Source organism: Sphaerodactylus townsendi, linkage group LG07, assembly GCF_021028975.2.
Source record: "Sphaerodactylus townsendi isolate TG3544 linkage group LG07, MPM_Stown_v2.3, whole genome shotgun sequence".
NCBI lineage: Eukaryota > Metazoa > Chordata > Lepidosauria > Squamata > Sphaerodactylidae > Sphaerodactylus > Sphaerodactylus townsendi.
In genome coordinates this window covers 125,313,568-125,327,603 of record NC_059431.1, presented here as the reverse complement: position 1 = coordinate 125,327,603, position 14,036 = coordinate 125,313,568, and the positions used below count along the sequence as shown (strand labels likewise).

The window sequence follows — 14,036 nt, the reverse complement described above, 5'->3', positions numbered from 1 at the left end:
TGACCCAGTGCAACACTTTGATTCATCACGTGGGGGACTGTTTTGGGCCACCTCTTCCCCAGCCTCCCACCCACTGCCTCCGCCGCTGCTGGGCTCTGGAAATGCACCTGTTTTTTCCCACTCGCTGGCCTGCCTTTTCTCAGCAGCATCAAACAGAGAGGCCGGGGGCTGCACCGAGCCTCGGAAACTTGCTGGGCTGCGGGAAGGCGTTCAGCAGTCCCCGTTGCTGCCTGTCAGCCACCTTCGCCGACTGGGCTGGAGGGAGTTCAGTGGGAAGACGCAAACGCTAGCCAGGGCTGCCAGCTGCCACTTCACCTGGGCCAGGTCAGTTGCCATTTTGTTCCCTCAGGAAAAGGGCACTGGGTGGCTGTCGACACCTGTCTGAGTTAAGTCCACCCTGTGAGGAAGAACTGGAATTGGTGTGTGTTGCATTTTTGGACCCGTGTGCTGAGTCATTTTCAGAGGGTCAGCAAAGCCATTCAGAAATCTGAATTGTTATTGAGCACTTCAAATCCAAATCCAAAACCTTTATTAGGCATGAAACCGGTGTGTGTCAAGAATTCCAAATACAATAAGAAGATCAAGTATTGTGTAACTGCAGTACACAGAGTAAATATAGCAAATAGCCTAGAGATTTCAACATTAGAGCTATTTAGAAGCTAACCATTTTATTTTATCAGAAAGGAGCATAAATCCTGTTGGTAATACAGTTCTCAAATCAGTTCTGATGTTGTTGTATTTTGAACAGTGAAGCAGAATATGAGAAAGTGTATCAGTAGTATCAGGACAAAATCGACACAATTGATACACTTTCTCATATTCTGCTTGTGCAAGTGTGTACTTGTGCAAGTGTGTACAGTTCACTTCACTTGAACAAAATTAAAAGATTTTGTTGAGCGTGAGCAATAAGCTCATCAAACCGCCTTGCCAAAATGTTAACTACAGAACTGCCACAAGAAGAAGAGCCAGGAAATGGCAAGGAAATGACGGAAGTGCATGTGGTCCTAAAGCCTCAGATGAACTTTCTTCAAGAGATAAGTGTAGGACCAAATCCTTTCTTTCTGAAGCCAGTTTAAGAAGAGGAGCTACTGTGTACTATTGCACAGGTGTTTTCCTTTCCAACGGCATCTAAGCAAGAGATGGAGCAAGGCACTGAACTGTTGAGGGAAGCAAACTCAGAAGATGTTGGCCTGAAACTTGCTGATGAACTTCTGCACTTTCACTGGTACACGCAACAGAGCCATAGGTCTACTGAAGAGCACTCTCTGTCTCATACAGACAGACCTTTATCAAATATTAAGTTGTTTAAGTTGTTTACTGGCCGGCGGAGAGCAGCTGTCTTCAATCTCGCTGCCTCTTGCCGGGAGTCATTTGCAGTTTCTTCCAGCGCCTACTAATAGTTTATAACTGTCTTCAACCACCCCAACACAGCTCTGTTCCTCAGCCTGGGAGCGACCAGAAATCACAAACAAATCTTCACAATAGTCTTTAAAACCTTGGACTTAACTTAAAATTGTGGGAAAGCGTTCATAGCCGCCTGGTCTGCTGGAATTACCAGAACTGGAAGCCGGGTGTGGGCAACCTTTTAAGTTAATTGATTAAAATCCTCCCCTGGGTTTCGGGATTCCAAACCTGCTTCCTTGGGGATCTTCTAAAACCAAAACAACAAATGAAACCCAATAAACACACAAACAGTAAAACAATTTGCTATAGGTTACTAAATTTTAAAAAACCTTTTTTTTTAAAAGTTGAAATAGACTCCTAGTTACCCTAATAAAAAAGGACACACTGTACTGCCCAGCAATAAAATTGTTAAAAGTTAAAATATACCAAAGCTAAAACTAAAATTAAAATAATAATAGCTAGGAAGATAGTAGGTTTAAAAGTTTTAAAAAAGACTCAAGCAACACAGAGCCCAGTCCAATGAGTGCAACTGGCATGTCGCCAGCGTTAAGCAAGAATGATAAAACAATTTTAGATTAAAAGGAAGTGCTAGTAGATAAAAAGTGAGTGAGGTAAAAGAACTTTTAAAAACTTATCGTAAAAATGCGGAGGAGCTCATCAGGGAGCGACCGCACGGAACGGCAGCCCCCTTTATCAAATCATAAACAAGGGAAACATCCAGACAGCCTTCCCTAATGCGGAAGTGATCTTGTGCCCATTTCTTAGCTTGATGTCAGAGTCCCTAATTTTGGCTGGGTAGATTCAGCTGGTGGACACCAGCTCTTAGAGGGAGTACCTGAGACTTCCAGGACTACATTCTTATCAGTTCTTCCAGCATGGCCAATTGGCCATGCTGGTAGGGGCTGATGGGAATTGTAGTCCATAACATCTGGAGTGCCAAAGGTTCGCCACTATGGGCCTAGAAGGTCTTGCTTATCTTGGGTCTTTTGGCTGTTTTTTTAATACAATATTTTATGTAAATTTGTTTTAAAGTGTATTTTCCATAAGCTGCTTTGGACAAAAGAAAGATAAAAACATACTAAATTAATAAATCCTATGAAACCAATGCAATGGGGAAAAGAGCAACAGAAATCCATGTAACCGATGAGAACAGTTTGTTGAGTTTTAAAAGAGCTGGTTTATTAACAATAAGTTAAACAAAGTAAAATTCTTAAATAATAGAGGTTCCTGCCCCCATATTACAAATTCATTAAGCAAAACATAATTACAAACCTCTCCACTAGGAATAAAAAGTAATGGCTAAGCTATATATTAAAATGTTCTTCATTAGGAGGGACACTCATTGGACAAACCATTTTTTGTTGCTTTTCCAAATTCAGAGTTGAGTGTGAAGAACATTATAAAGCCAGTGTTCAGGTTCCCTGAGATTGGCAGGATTGTGACAACTGAAGACTGTAGCCCGCGTGGGTGCACGCCATTTTTCCTGCTATTTTTCAGGTTCAGGTTTAACATACCTGAAAATTTTCAAAAAATGCGAAAAAGCTGAACCCCGATACCGAAATTGAGGGGTAGCTTTTTTTGGATAGTCATTTTTTGGGGGGATCTATTAAACACAAACCCCAAATATTCCAGCCACCTCTGAGCCCAGTATTCAGCTCTGCGTAGCTGCTGCCCCTGAGACTCCGCCAGCCAGCAGATAAGTGAGGGAGCGGGGTGAGAGAGGATTTTCCTCAGTTTTTAAAAATGGAAATGGGGCCGAAGCAGTCTGAATAATGCTGGAAAAATTTGGCATTATTCAAGATTTGCTTCTTGGCTCCCTCAAATAGGTTGCCCCCCCCCCCCCATACCAATAAGTTTAACTGTCACTGATTTGCCGAACGTACTCTTGGAAGTGGTGAGGAATCTCTACCCTCCTCACAAATCTCTACCCTCCTCACAAAATTTCATTTTTCATTTATTGCTTCTTGACCTCTGTTCTCTGCATGTCAGAATGATCTCGATACACTTGTTATGAAGACCAGACCAGTGGTCCATCTAATCCAGCACCCTAAGGTACACAGCTTCCAGCCAGTTGCTGAGTGGGACTAACAAACAGGGGACAAGGCCAAAACCTCCTTCTGACATTGTCTCGTAACACTGGAACATGGTGGATTCCCTTTAGTCACCGGGACAGCGGCCATCGATGGACGTCTCTTCCATATAAAATAAGATTCAGATACAATTGGAATGACGTACTAATTTCATGTCAGATAAATTGCCCTGGTCATTTCAAGAGTGGTCCTAACGGAAGCATTAATTGCTTCCCTATTATTTTTTTCTGGAACTAAAACTAGGCAGCAGACTCAGCTCCTGATAAGAACATAAGAACAAGCCAGCTGGATCAGACCAGAGTCCATCTAGTCCAGCTCTCTGCTACACCAGGTGCCTTTGGGAGCTCACATGCAGGAGGTGAAAGCAATGGCCTTCTGTGGCTGTTGCTCCCGAGCACCTGGACTATTAAGGCATTTGCAATCTCAGATCAAAGAGGATCAAGACTGATAATCTCTCTCCCCCCCCCCCCACCAATTTTAAACTTGTTTCTCTGTTCGTACAGCAAAATTGCTGATGGCCTTCCCTTAAAAAAATTTCAGACAAAAACATTAAAATGGGGGTAAAAGCTGAAGAGTTTCAGCCAGTCAAAGCTAAGTGCACTTAAGACGCATAAAAACCAACCGTTCAAAACAATTCAGCACTTAAATCTCACTCCGTTCAGTTTCAAAGGGACTTCAGCGAGCATCACATTTCTCCATTAGTAAGCGAATAGCTGATTTTAAACCTTTACAAAAACTGTTGCCATACTGTCATACCCATTCCTGTAAATAATATGACTTATAAGGTACATTGGCAGGCAAACACTTTGTATTTAAATGTTAAATATTATATAGTGTTTTTTCCCCCCATCGGATACTTTTTGTATCATCCACGGCGATGGGGACAGATCTGTATTCCAGACAAGCTGAGATGAACGCCAACAAACGATCCTATGAAAAGCCATAAAAGGAATCCTCTGAAGAGGTCAGATCAACTCCAAGGCAAGACTTTGGAGCTCCAATGCACGGCATTGTGGTTTGGCTCAGTTCCCACAAGTTTGGCATTCTAATGAACACCTCGGATCCGGGCTTTAGGTTCACGTTGGAAAGGAAGTGCTGCCTTCACTTCGGAGGGTAGTAGCTTTTGAAGTGCACGCTGTTCACATGGGACTCAATCCAAGGGAGGTATTTGTTGACTCGGGTGTAGACTCCAGGCTTCCTTTCCTTAGCACAGCCGTCTCCCCAGCTGACAATGCCGTACAGCACCATCCTGCCGTTGTGCTCACACACCAGAGGTCCACCGGAATCACCCTGACAAGAGAAAACCAGGAGCGATGGTTACGTCGAGCAGCAGTGGCGTAGGAGCAGCAGTGACGTAGTGGCTAAGAGCAGTGGCTAAGAGCAGGTGCACTCTGATCTGGAGGAACCGGGTTTGATTCCCAGCTCTGCCGCCTGAGCTGTGGAGGCTTATCTGGGGAATTCAGATTAGCCTGTGCACTCCCACACACGCCAGCTGGGTGACCTTGGGCTAGTCACAGCTTCTCGGAGCTCTCTCAGCCCCACCCACCTCACAGGGTGTCTGTTGTGAGGGGGGAAGGGCAAGGAGATTGTCAGCCCCTTTGAGTCTCCTACGGGAGAGAAAGGGGGGATATAAATCCAAACTCTTCTTCTTCTACGTTCTCCTACTGTACTTTCATACCTTAGAGACTGTCTTACCCCATATGTCCCGACTCGACCTCTCTGTTCTGCAGAGGAGAATTTGCTGGTGGTCCCCCACCCCTCTATGATGCAGCTGGCCTCTACCCAGGCCAGGCTTTTATGGCCCTGGCCCAGGCCTGGTGGAACACTCTTCCTCCAGAAGTTGGGGCCCTGCGGGACCTTGGCGAGTCCTGCAGGGCCTGCAAAACTGAGCCGTTCCACCGGGCTTTTGGGAAGACTGGCCGCTGAGTTCCGCCTCTCTCTGATGCCCATGTGCCACCTGTTTATCTTTGGCAATTTGCCGGCCCCCTCCCGGGGTTGGGACTGGATGCCATCTATCAATTTGAGGATGGGATGAATTGTTGCTGCTGTTTTTAACTGGATTTTAATGATGTTATTCGATTTGTTTGTATACTGTTATTTGTTGTCTTTTGTTTAATTTGTACACCGCTCGGAACCCTTCGGGGATAGAGCGGTCTATCAAATCAAATCGATGTGCTGTTATGTGTATAATAATAACAATAACAATAACAACAACAACAACAACAACCAGTAAAGGTGGTCCCAGTGGTGATTGGCACACTGGGTGCAGTGCCTAAAGACCTTGGACGGCGCTTAAAAACAATTGGCGCTGACAAAATCACCATATGTCAGCTGCAAAAGGCCACCCTACTCAGCTCTGCACGCATTATTCGTCGATACATCACACAGTCCTAGATGCTTGGGAAGTGTCCGACGTGTGATGTAATACAAAATCCAGCATATTGATCTTGTTTGCTGTGTATAACTGTTTTTGTATCATCATCATCATCATCATCATCATCATCATCATCATCATCATCATCATCATCAATAGTTTCACATCAGCCAGAGGTTCAATATGGGAAGAGGAGTTCCTTTTGTTTAAATGGGGAAAAGAGGATGATGATGAAGAAGAGTTTGGATGAATGCCCCATCTCCTGTAAGGAGTCTCTCCTTTAAGGAGTCTCAAAGTGACTTTCAGACTCCTTCCCTTCCCCTGTCCACAACAGACACCGTGTGAGGCAGATGGGGCTGAGAGTGTTCTTAAGAGAACCATGACTGGCCCAAGGTCTTCATGTGGAGGAGTGGGGAAAGAAATCCAATTCACCAAATAAGCATCCGCCACTCATATGGAGTATAGGCAGTGGTGGCGAACCTTTGGCACTCCAGATGTTATGGATTACAATTCCCATCAGCCCTGCCAGCATGGCCAATTGGCCATGCTGGTAGGGGCTGATGGGAATTGTAGTCCATAACATCTGGAGTGCCAAAGGTTTGCCACCACAGGTATAGGGGATCAAACCCAGTTCTCCACATCAGAACCCACCCCTCTTAACCAAGCTAGCTTTTTATGATACATAAAATATATAGGAGTTATTTTTTAATCATATATTGAAATATAAATGGGACAGCAGTGCATATGGGCTGCAGGATAATCAAAAACTATGTTGCATTTTAGTCTTCTAAAGAGAGACCAGAAAGGGTAAAATCCTAATTTGCATAATATGAAGGCAGATGAAATGGGCATTTTAGTAGAATCACCTGAGTCATCACTTCAAAATATGTAGGAATTCTGAACAAGAACCTGCTCTCAAGAACACCTGGTTGCAATGGTGGAAAAGGAAGCAAGCATCATACCCTGTTTTCCCGAATATAAGACATCCCCGGAAAATAAGACGTAGTAGAGGTTTTGCTGAAGTGCGAAATATAAGGCATCCCCCAAAAGTAAGACGTAGCAAAGTTTTTGTTTGGAAGCATGCCCGTCGAACAGAACACAGAAATATATGACATCCCCTGAAAATAAGACATAGCGCACCTTTGGGAGCAAAAATTAATATAAGGCACTGTCTTATTTTCGGGGAAACATGGTAGCAACCTCAACTGGTCTACCTTCAGCAGACTTCTCAGTCCTATCAGAGCTGGGTGACCCCCTCCCCCCAACAGAGTAAGACTACACTGTTGTAACGACCCAAAGGACCCCCAGAATATTATTTATATACATTTCTGCTTTAAAATCATATTGGCAAAAGCCAGTTGCCAAAAGCACTCCTATGGGTGTAGGTAGCCGCATGATCACCTGACCACAGCCAAAAGGTCAAAACTACTTTAACAAAAGCTAAGATAATGAGTTACTCCAGCATAACCTGGAGGTCTCATTTTGTTTGTGGGCATGAGCTTGATTACCTCACCTGGCAAAGATACTGTTAAAGACAAAGAATATGGAAAGCCACATTAGCATCAGTTGCTGAATTTCACTATCTCTTCTAGCAACAAAGGGTTGCTTCTCTGCATTTCCTTCCCTTTGTCATGACTCTCCTAAATCACTCACCTTATCCTGATCTAAATGTCTCAGCTAAATCTGTATATCCTGGGCAGTGACTCTCAAGAGTTAATCTGCATGGAAGTCTTTCAGCATTTCCTCGTTTAGCTTAACAAAGCAATTTTGGCCCCATTGTCCCGGGTTTAGCAGTAGATGAGCTGACTAATTACCTCAGCACCCCCAAGCCCAGCATGGGAAGTTCCAGAGAATTTAGAAAAATGAAACTTAAAACTCACTTGTTCCCGCCCCTACCTGGGGAAAAGGGTATAAAAGTTTAGTTCACCCCAACACATGTGCTCTTACTAGCCTGTACCTTCCTTGGTCTGGTCAGTTTGAGACATGAATTCGTCCTTCATTGGGTTTCTGTGCTGGCATGGAATCCCTGCCTTCTACTTCTACCCTTCTAAGAATCGTTAGGTAATGTATTACCCCACAACAACCCCCATTCCCTTCTCTATCATCCAATCTATCTTTCAAACCTTTTTTATATACCAGGAACTTGAATGTATGTGCCCTTATGTCTTACTGTGTGTGTGTATTTTTGAACAAATTTATATAAAACGTTTAAACTCAATTTGGACTCTTGCTTCTCTGTGGAATATCCATTGCCAGAATTCCTTCTCCGTATTATACAGTCTAAAAGATCTCCTCTCGGCCCCTCTCGCTGCCAACGTGAGCGTTCATTCCCCATTGATCTACTTTTAAAAACTATATGTGTGCTGTTACACTTTTAGCAGCTGGTGGAGATTCCCTTCAATAAAATCCTTACTCCTGTTAAGGCCGTAACACTGTACAGTGCAGGAAATATGCTCTCTACCTATGAGACTTGGATGGCCCAGGCTCGCCTGATCATCTCAGATCTTGGAAGATAAGAAGGGTGGGCCCTGGTTAGTATCTGGATGGAAGACCACCAAGGAGGTCCAGAGCTGCTTTGCAGAGGCAGGCAACGGCAAACCATCCCTAATCATCTCTTGCGGTTACCTCCTACAGGGGTCGCCGCAGGTGGGCTGCGACTTAATGGCACTTTACATCACTACCCATGAGATGTTTTGGGTCAAGGAGAACCCAGTTCTGAAGGTCTCAGGTGCACCTTAGGAATATTCCATTCGCATGAGTCGCATTTCCCAGGAGACAGAGTTTCCAAGTGACCAGCAAGCCAACTTACTTGGCAGGCATCAGTCTTCCAGCGTGGATCTCCAGCACAGAACATGTTGTCATTGAGATCGCGATCATGATAGTATTCGTCTCGGCACAAGGACTGGGATATTAGATTTACATTGGTCGATTTCAGAATCCTTGCATATAAAATATCACCTGCAGACAAAAGACGTGCCATTTGATTAAGACTTTCTCCAGGGAAGTATAATGCTAACAGTTCTCTCAGGGGAGAAGCCAAGAAATAAATGTACTATCAACTGGTTGCTCTGGGTTTTCCTGGCTGTGGTCTGGTAGTGTTTGCGTCACCTATTGTAGATACCAGCCACAGATGCCAGCCATGGATGCAGGTGAAACGTTAGGAGCAAAAACTACCAGACCAGAGGTCTGCAACCTGCGGCTCTCCAGATGTTCATGGACTACAAATCCCATCAGCCCCTGCCAGTATGGGAATTGTAGTCCATGAACATCTGGAGAGCTGCAGGTTGCAGACCCCAGTACTAGACCCCATGGCCACACAGCCTGGAAAACCCGCAACTGTCAAAGAATAAACTTCCAAGGTCTGCCAACCTGGGAATATTTCTGTTGGCTTGTTTGAAAGTTTCACACCCTTGTTCATGGAACCAATGTTAACGTTTTTAGGAATGATGGCATGCCAGTAGGTTTTCCAACAAATCATACAAACCAAATTTTCAAAATGTAGGCATTAGTTTGGGGCAGAACTGGCTTCTGATGAGCAAATTCCGGCCCCAGCAACGGGACTCCAGCAAATCTGAGTGGGACTTAGACGTAACTGTGCAAGAGAGACAAGACTTACTGCTGTTTGCTTTCCCATAGCCAGAAACTTCGCACCGGAAATTGTCGTTCAGTACTAAGTTTTCAGGTGGCAAACAAACGGTTGCCACGGAGTTTGACACTTCCGCACACTGTCCTGAAGACGATCTGATCTTCATGAGGGCTAGATCAAGAGCAAAGAGTTGTCGTTACCAGGACAGCCTTCAGTCATCCAATTCAAAGCAAACATGTTTATGTACAGAGCTACTCCCGAGAGCTTTCCTAGATAATTTCACATATTACTGTTTTATCCATATAAACAGATTTGGGTTCGTATAAACTTCATTCCTTGTGAATATTGCTTCTTACTTCTCTCCATTTGATATTATTCTATCCCACATGGAGCCTGGAACCAATGCGTTGTGATGCTTGCCTTATAGGAAAAGTATAATCACATTGAAACATCTCCAGTGGTCTCCTAAAGAACTCCTTATGCTTAAACGTGGCCCTGTTTTTAGATAAAAACATGCGAAATGTGTCAATGACCAGAAGGGAAATTTTAAGCATCGACTTACCAATATCATGGTTGAAATTCCGGGATTCATCTGAAAATTCCTCATGGAGGACAATCCTTTCGACAGTAAATCGTTGCTCATTCGCTTCATCGGAAGTCAGCGAGGTCTTCCCCAGAACAACCGTGAACTGGGATGGGTCAAGATTCCTGCAGAGAGCAAAAGAAGGCACAGCCCTGAATTTCAGAGAGATTTCTACAGTGTTTGTGTGTATGTGTGTGTGTGTGTGTGTGTGAAATAGTTTCCCATGGCGCTTCTTTCACTTGTACTCTGTTCCTTGATTTATGGAATACTTTTTGTCGCTTCACCATTATAAAATACACACAATGATGGTAAATATTATTATTACATAAATAACACTCAGCATTTATGTAGTGCTTTCAGCCCTCAAAGCACTTCACACCCAAATCATCTTGTAGGCTTCTAAAGCTGGCGAATGACTGTGGTGTGGTGATCAGTGTTGCATTTGACGAGGGAGATCGTGCATTCAGATCTCCAGACTGCCAATAAGCTGAATGGGTGCCCCTTGAGCAGTGGCGTAGCGCCTACAGAGAAGGGGGGAATGATGCCCTGGGTGCCCCCCCAGTGCAGGGACATGGCTGGGGCATGGAGGGGGCGTGGAGGGGCATTCTGGGGTGGGGCAGGGGCAGAGCGGGGGCAGGCACCACCATGGCAAGGCGCATGCTCGCTCCGGGTGCAGTTCCCCCTCACTCCACCCCTGCCCTTGAGTCACTTGGACACCTCACACAGATGCTGTGAAAATAAAATGGAGGATAAGAGAACCAGCCATGTCCCCATGAGAGCCAGCATGGCGTAGTGGTTAAGAGCAGGTGGACTCTAATCTGGGGAACTGGGTTTGATGCCCTGCTCTGCCACTTGAGCTGTGGAGGCTTATCTGGTGAACTAGATTAGCTTGTGCAATCCAACACATGCCAGCTGAGTGGCCTTGGGCAAGTCACAGCTCTTCAGAGCTCTCTCAGTCCCACCTGCCTCACAGGGTGTTTGTTGGGGGTGGGGGGAAGGGCAAGGAAATTGTAAGCCCCTTTGAGTCTCCTTACAGGAGAGAAAGGGAGGATATAAATCCATATTATTATTATTATTATTATTATTATTATTATTATTATTATTATTATTATTATTATTATTATTATTATTATTATTATGCTGGCAGGGTGGGGAAACATACTGGTGTGGGCCCGTGCCACTCCCAGAACCCATTTTTGCCCCAAACTGGATTGAACTGGAAAGTATACACCGGAAAATCTTGTTGGTTTCTAAGGCGCTGTGGGACTTGAATCCAACTGAGGCATCCTTGACCTTTATTTTTCCAGAAAAAAATTGGGGGAGGGGAACAACAAAAAAAGAAAACTAAAGGCACGAAAAATGCGTGCACGGGTCAGGGAATAAACCAAAGCAGCCTGGGGCGGGGAAGAATGAAGTGAAGCCCTTTGTGTCTCTTCTCCCTGCCAAAACTCCGGCTCATTCCGCATGGGCCAAAAACAGCGCTGTGAAAACAGTGTGAGAATGGTGTAAAAGGGTTTAAAACGGTGTAAAAGGGTTTATACTGTTTTCACACCGTTTTCACACCACTGTTTTTGGCCCATGTGGAATCAGCCTCCTTCTCTCCAACTTCTGTCCACAATTTTCTCACCAGAGTTTCAAAGACCAAAGAAATCACAGAAAGCATTGAAGTCATCTTACAACACAGAAACCTTTTTCCGGACAAGTCTTGTATTTGTTGCCAGCGTCATGCAAGGGCAGTGATGCAAACACACACGTTTTAGACACAAGTGCTGCACCCTCATAATGACCCTATACTCTTGAGCAGTTCTAAATGTTTGTTCAAAAAGCCCTGCTCAGGATCTTGACCAAACAGTTGATGACACGAATGCATTCAAAGTGGGGAAAAGGAAGTTGATGATGACATACTTTCCCTTGAAACAGTGAGCTGCTGTAGCGACCCAGCAAGGATCGATGAGGGTCGCCCCGCACAGAAACATGTTTACGGCGCCTCTCTTCATGTACTGGAAGATGGTTGCTATCCAGGGCTGAGACTCGATCTCTGCCTTGCTCCCGCCCACAATCTTAAAGTACTTGATAAAGTTCCTCCGGCCACACGTGACTTCTGTGGAAGAAAGAATACAAGGCGTTCAAATGGAGGACTTTTTTGACAGAAAAAAAGGAAAAAGAGGCAAGATTGCAAAAGTAGAAGGGAAACAGGAACCGGGTTAGCCAAACCCCAACAATAACTTGCCACAGCACAAGGAAGCGTATTAAATTGATGAACTATAATAACTATTACTCATATACTAGTCAGCAATCAATGAACAGAAATCATGTGAAATGTCCAATAAATACTGTTAACACATAGTCCGTTTCTACTCATTCATAGTCCATTGAAAGAACAAGTCAGGGCATGATGGGACCTCAGTCCACTCCCCACGCTACCAAATAGTGCAAATAGCCGGGATAACAGCTGAGCGGGTTGAAGATGCGGAGCGGCGAAGAAAGTCTCTTAACGCGACGTGCAAAGCAGTACAGCAAGACACCTATGCGCTAAAGTGCGTTTTTGCAGGTCTTCATCAGTGCAAAATTGTTGCAGTAATACTAGTTTTCAACCAGTCAAGCATAATTGCTACTAGTTACCAAACTGTGCTATGAATCCTTCACTGGATGTTACCTCTTGAATTCATAGATAACCAGCCAAGACGGGTCTGCTTTAGTGCTTCAGAAACACCCTCTCCAATTCTGGCTGAGCCTCACAAATTCCTAAGCCAAGGGTGCTCAGCTTTTTTGAGCCTTCGGGCCCATTTGCAATTTTGATACGGCATGGTAGGCACAGCCGCAAAACGGCTGCCACAGCTCGGCTGCAGCAACACAGTGCAGATCCTTATGCCGTAGCGGCAGCGGCTGCCAAAACAAGGCTTTTGAAAACCGGCGCCGCCAATCAAATCTCCAAAAGCCAATTAGAAACCTTGCTGGGCAAAAGCCTTACCTAGTTCCACCCACTTCCTAAAAACACTCAGCGGACTCTGGAAAACGTTCTGGCAAGCACTGCTGGCAGCCGCGATGCTGGGGACCCTGGTTCTTTTTTTTTAATAGTGATTTTTATTAATTTTTATTAATTTTTTATCAACTAATTTTTTATCAACTACAACCCAACTCAAATGATAGAAAAAGTGCAGAGAAGGGCAACGAGGATGATTGAGGGACTGGAGCACCTTCCCTATGAGGAGAGGCTGCAGCGTTTGGGACTCTTTAGTTTGGAGAGGAGACGTCTGAGGGGGGATATGATTGAAGTCTATAAAATTATGCCTGGGGTAGAAAATGTTGACAGAGAGACATTTTTCTCTCTTTCTCACAATACTAGAACCAGGGGGCATCCATTGAAAATGCTGGGGGGAAGAATTAGGACTAATAAAAGGAAAAACTTCTTCACGCAACGTGTGATTGGTGTTTGGAATATGCTGCCACAGGAGGTGGTGATGGCCACTAACCTGGATAGCTTTAAAAAGGGCTTGGGCAGATTTATGGAGGAGAAGTCGATCTATGGCTACCAATCTTGATCCTCTTTGATCTGAGATTGCAAATGCCTTAACAGTCCAGGTGCTCGGGAGCAACAGCAGCAGAAGGCCATTGCTTTCACCTCCTGCATGTGAGCTCCCAAAGGCACCTGGTGGGCCACTGCGAGTAGCAGAGAGCTGGACTAGATGGACTCTGGTCTGATCCAGCTGGCTTGTTCTTATGATACAATACAAAACAAAATAGTGATCCAATCACTTGACATTCTAAACTACACAAATAACAAAAGGTACATGCTACACATAAATACCTGACTTCCCACCTGGGGACTTTGGTGATGGGTGGGCAATAAATATACAGAGAACACATAAATAAATAACATGCTGCCTTCCTGTAGACCGAGTATTTTGACATAATGGGACATCTGAAAGGTTACACCTAAACACAGTCTGGGAAGCGGCCCGCGTACTAGGAAGACTACGGTAGTTGTCTAGGATGCTA

The 14,036-nt window shown here is 44.7% G+C and overlaps 1 protein-coding gene and 1 long non-coding RNA gene across 2 annotated transcripts in view; one reads left to right on the top strand and one right to left on the bottom strand.

Annotated features, from left to right (window-relative positions):
• Positions 1–3,246: 3,246 nt before the first annotated feature.
• On the top strand, positions 3,247–12,402 carry LOC125437285. The gene is made up of 3 exons (XR_007245158.1): positions 3,247–3,257; positions 11,914–11,926; positions 12,205–12,402. It is a non-coding gene; the product is annotated as an uncharacterized LOC125437285 (long non-coding RNA).
• PLAU (plasminogen activator, urokinase) overlaps positions 3,859–14,036 on the bottom strand; it is a 29,811-nt gene continuing 19,633 nt past the window's right edge. The window contains exons 7-11 of the mRNA XM_048504760.1: positions 11,943–12,138; positions 10,017–10,162; positions 9,485–9,625; positions 8,678–8,826; positions 3,859–4,784 (exon numbers count right to left, since the gene is read on the bottom strand). Coding sequence (XP_048360717.1) covers positions 4,596–4,784; positions 8,678–8,826; positions 9,485–9,625; positions 10,017–10,162; positions 11,943–12,138 — 821 coding nt within the window. The 3' untranslated portion in view covers positions 3,859–4,595. The remainder of the gene's footprint in view (positions 4,785–8,677; positions 8,827–9,484; positions 9,626–10,016; positions 10,163–11,942; positions 12,139–14,036) is intronic.